Here is a 4,713-nt window from a genome sequence, read left to right as displayed (position 1 = left end):
TTCAACATGGCAGCCGAGCAATTCTCATTGAGAACCACTTCACTCACTTCTTCCATCTTCCTTCTATTGGTTAGCAGCTCCTTGAGGAATTTGTCATATTTTGGCATTTGTGCAACTGCTTCGATGAATGGTATATTGATTTGAAGAGCTTTTATGTGATCAAGAAACTTCTGGTAGTCTTCCTCCTTCTTTTCTTGCTTAGCTCGGGCTGGATATGGCAATGGAGGCTGAAATGGCTTTGCAAGAATCTGACTTTTCTGATTAGGCAATGGACTCGTCGAGTCCATATTCTAGACTCGGCGAGTAGGGTCTGTGTCTAGCATATTTTGACTTTGGCTCGGTTTTTCTGCATCCTCCTTTTGTGACTGCTTGGGCTCTTCATTCTAAACAGGCGCCAGAGGGGTAATTATCTGCCCACTTCTAGTTGTCACAATATTTATATGTGCGCCTCGTGGGTTGTTTTCGGTTTTACTAGGAAGTTCTCCCAGTGACCTTTGATTTATTTGTTGGGCAAGTTGCCCCAGCTGTGTCTCAATGTTGTGGATAGATGCTTGCTGATTTCTAAGTATTGTTCTTGTCTCTTGTATTGCAGCATCATGATCATTGTGTCTCTTTTCTGAAGCAGCTACAAATTTAGTAAGTATATCCTCCAAACTTGGTTTTCTTTCTTGCACCAGCTTCTCCTTTTGGTAAAACCCTCTTCCTTTTTGTTTATACTTCTCCTCCTTAGCTTTCTTGTACTCTTCATAAGGGAGTCATTCCTTATTTGGTTTTCGCCAGTCATCATCATATTTGTCACCACTGGAGTAGCATACTTGCATCTTCTTGTTCCCATTCTCGTCTAAGTCACAGTCTCTAGTAAGATGAGGTCCATTGCAATTCTCACAAACCACCTGAATAGCATGTATTATTTGATCCATTTTATCCATCCTCCTATCCATGGTTTTCAACATAGCCATGACTGCTGGCAAATCTTCTGAAGCTGCATAAGCTGCCCCCCTCGTCACATCATTCCTTGGGTTGTGGTATTCCCTAGAATGCTTAGAGAATTCCTCAATTAGTTGCTTTATCACCGGGGGTGCTTTCTTCGTGAGTGGGCCTTGTGTGTCAAGTAATTGCCTTGTTGTAACATTCACTCCATCATAGAAAATGGAGACTTCTTGTTGACTATTGAGATCATGATGTGGGAAATTTCTTAATAGACTTTTGTACCTCTACCAAGCTTCATAAAGTGATTCTCCAGCTTGTTGCTCAAAGTTGGCTATGGCTTTCTTTAACTTATCTATTTTGGAAGGTGGGAAAAATTGATCAAGAAACTCTTCTTTCATCTTGGCCCATGTAGTGATGGGTCCGGGGGGAAGTGACTTGAGCCAATCTTTTGCAGCACCCTTCAATGTAACCGGAAGCATGCGAAGTAGCTGAGTCTCGCGAGGCACATTTGTAACATTGAAATAATCAGCTGCATCATTAACTTCATCCAAGTGTTTATAAGCATCTTCATGGTCATTTCCGTAGAAGGGGATTCCTTTGAGTTGAGCAAGTATGTGACCCCTAAGCTCAGGCAGTTGCAGGAATTGCGGGTTGCACAAGTCCTAGGCCGGTATCATTGCGTATCCTCTTCTTCCATTCTCCCATGGGGACTTCATCGATGCTAGCCATATGAATAGCTAATTCGTCGCCGGAATCTGAGTCGTGCCCGAGTGTAGGTTCTTCTTCTTCTTCTTCGGTTTCGTACTCGGTGTCCTCTTTGATTGGTTCTTCGCTTGCTAAAGAGGCGCTGGATGCTCCTGATTTGCTGCTCTTCTTCTTCCCAAAAACCGTCTTTAAGCTAAACAAAGGCGACTTCTTAGGTGTATTCGAGCTTTCAACGTCTTTGCCTTTGTTTTTCCTCAACGCGGATTCTGGGTCTTCAAAAGGGGGAACTAGTGGAGTGTTGGATCCTCTGGTCATGAAAATCCTGCAACAAAACAAGAAAAACATGTAAAAAGAACAAAAAAGTGAAACTGAACAAAAATAAAAATTAAACTGCCAAACAGCAGGGTACTCGTCGAGTAGAATCGAGTGCACTCGGCGAGTAGGCTGTATAAAACTCAAAAATAGACAAAATTAAATAAAAACTACTAAAAACTAATAAATACTAAAACTTAACCTACTTACTGAATTACTAAAAAAATTAACTTTGTGCAAGATAAACTCACACATAGGATCGATAAAACTAGGAATTAGATTTAATTTTTGAACCGTTCCCCGACAACGGCGCTAAAAACTTGATGTGTGTAAAAATGCACTGTTTTATTCCTACTCTAAAAATATAATTTTAGCACACAAAGGTAGTGAACAGGTATTTTAGTGGTATAGTTAAATAAGTAGGGTATCGAACTCAGGGAACGGAAATTAAACTAATAACTAATTTTAACTAGACAAGTAATAAAAGTAAAGGGTTTTTCTCTAGTTTTACAAGACTAGAAACTTAAACACACCTCCTAACATGTAATTAACTAAACAACTAAGACAAGTAAAAATTTACCAAATTTAATAAAAGGTTTCTGTTTAGGTCCAACTAATTCACTCATATGGTCAATTTTATGATAGAATAATATATTGATTGTTATTGGTTACCAACTATAGTGATTAGATTTGCATTCGCTATTACCAACCCTTAGGAAATTACTCAATTTAAGCACTGATCAAGTGTTTAAACTAATTAACTCCCTAGTTCAATTATTTGGATTAAATAAGATTTGTAATTGGTTAATCAAATTGATGGTTCAACTAACCTCTTGTTTGTTGGTTTACCAAACAAGCTCACACATTAATTTACCCATTCTCTAATTAATCCTAGTTTCATATCCACTAATCCTAGGCATACAAGGAAGTGTTCACATAAATCATATGAGGTTGACAATTAAGAGATGTTCATGCAGCCTAATTGTCTTCCAATTAACAGAAAATAGTCAGAATCAATGCATAAGGTTCTTTAACAAACATAGTTTAATAAAATTACCAATAATCAATCAAACAAAGTATAAATCACACCATAGGAGTAAATTAATCTTTCCTAAACAGAAACTACGAAATTTAGCTCATGATTATAGTCACAGAGAAGCTAAAAATGAATTCAATTAAACTAAACATGATTCACTACTAGATTAAGTTGAAGATTTAACATAATTCGCCTGGAGTCTTCTTAATGATCAAAGATTAGGGTTCTTCAGGTCTCCAAGGGTATCTCCAGTCGCAGGTTTCTCTCCAAGGAAGCCAAAAAATCTCCAATTCGGGATCTCAACCAGTATTTATACTTATCTCAAAACAGGGTCTACTCGGCGAGTAGGTGCCCAACTCGCCGAGTTGATAGGAGAAATCCATGTACGGCAAGGATTCTTGACTTTTCTTCGCGAATATTCTTGGTAACTTGCCGAGTAGGTGCGTGAACTCACCGAGTATCTCTAGATTTTCTCCTCTTTCTTCATTCTCTAGCTTATAATTGCTTCTCCTTCTTCCTTTTTGTTTCCAAGCATGTCTTCTGGACTGAAAATATAATTTAGACATTATTAAGTACCTTTTGTCCATATTATGCAAATAGTTAGCTAATAATTGATAAAAATATATACTAAACATATGGCTAATTATGCATATATCAATAGGGCATCAATCATTGGCTTGGTTGGGAACTCATTGTTTGCTCATACACATATAAACTTGTTATTTATTATGGCAATAAACGCGTTTATCAATTATAGCAATCAACTTTGTTTCTCATTATAGCAATAAACTTTGTTACTCATTATAGCAATAAACTTTCTATCTCATCATAACAACGAAATTTTGTTACTGGAAACTTATATACATGTTTTAGCAATGAAATTGTTTGCTCCTTGTAGCAACGAAATTGATTGCTCATTTTAGCAATGAAACTTGTTTACTCGTTTGAGTAACAAACTTTATCTTCCATGAGAATATGAACGTTGCATTTCATTTGGGCAACATACTTTATCTCACATGATGACAAAGAATTTTTTTTACAAACTTATTTACTCATTTTAACAATATACTTTTATTATTGGAAACGTTTATCAAAACTTTGATTTCAATTCATGGAACCAATATTATTTTATTTATCTATGAGTACTCATGTAACGCCCGTGTTTCTGGGCTTGCCATTTTTTAGCAATGTAATAATCTAGGTTAACCTTTGTAACCCAATTTGAAATAATAAGAATGTATTATTTGTGAATTATGTGTTTATTTTCTTAATTATTATAATTTAATGAATTAAGAATAAATTAAGCATCAAAATTAAAGTGTGAGATATGCCCGATATCTTTGCATGAAGATGTAGTGGTTGAATCAAGGATTCCGAAGATATAATGAATGCCGAAATCCGAGTTATAACGAAGAAGTTATGACATGTCAAAGTTTCGCGACAAAACCGGTGTGGCACAACGTGACGTAAATAGTGAATTTACGAAGGAGTGATATTTAGCGTTAGTGATCAACACGAAAGACGTAGATAATGTTAAACCGAGAGCGTGCATAAAAAGAACGCCTAAATCGGACTTCGTATGAGGAAGTTAGGATTTTTCGAAGTTTCAGCTTAGTAGTAGACAGCCCAAAAGTTCGAATTGAGATCGAGCGAGTTTTAGCCAAAACAATCTAAACGAGAATCGAAGATCTCGTTGATAGTAGTGCGTTGGTGAAAAGACAGACGAAAAT

General features: G+C 36.6%; 1 protein-coding gene and 1 non-coding gene across 2 annotated transcripts; one reads left to right on the top strand and one right to left on the bottom strand.

Annotated features, from left to right (window-relative positions):
- Positions 1-383: 383 nt before the first annotated feature.
- LOC128127887 (uncharacterized) lies at positions 384-1,409 on the bottom strand. Its single transcript, XM_052766615.1, has 3 exons — positions 1,219-1,409; positions 816-1,167; positions 384-734 (listed from the first exon to the last, which is right to left on the bottom strand). The coding sequence occupies exons 1-3, from the start codon at positions 1,407-1,409 to the stop codon at positions 384-386; spliced, it is 894 nt and encodes a 297-aa protein (XP_052622575.1).
- Positions 1,174-1,280, top strand: LOC111881801 (small nucleolar RNA R71). The gene has a single exon (XR_002846943.1). It is a non-coding gene; the product is annotated as a small nucleolar RNA R71 (small nucleolar RNA).
- Positions 1,410-4,713: the final 3,304 nt, after the last annotated feature.

The sequence above is a fragment of the Lactuca sativa genome, chromosome 8, assembly GCF_002870075.4.
Source record: "Lactuca sativa cultivar Salinas chromosome 8, Lsat_Salinas_v11, whole genome shotgun sequence".
NCBI lineage: Eukaryota > Viridiplantae > Streptophyta > Magnoliopsida > Asterales > Asteraceae > Lactuca > Lactuca sativa.
The sequence above is the reverse complement of the archived record's forward strand: the minus strand, read 5'-3'. Positions and strand labels throughout refer to the sequence as shown.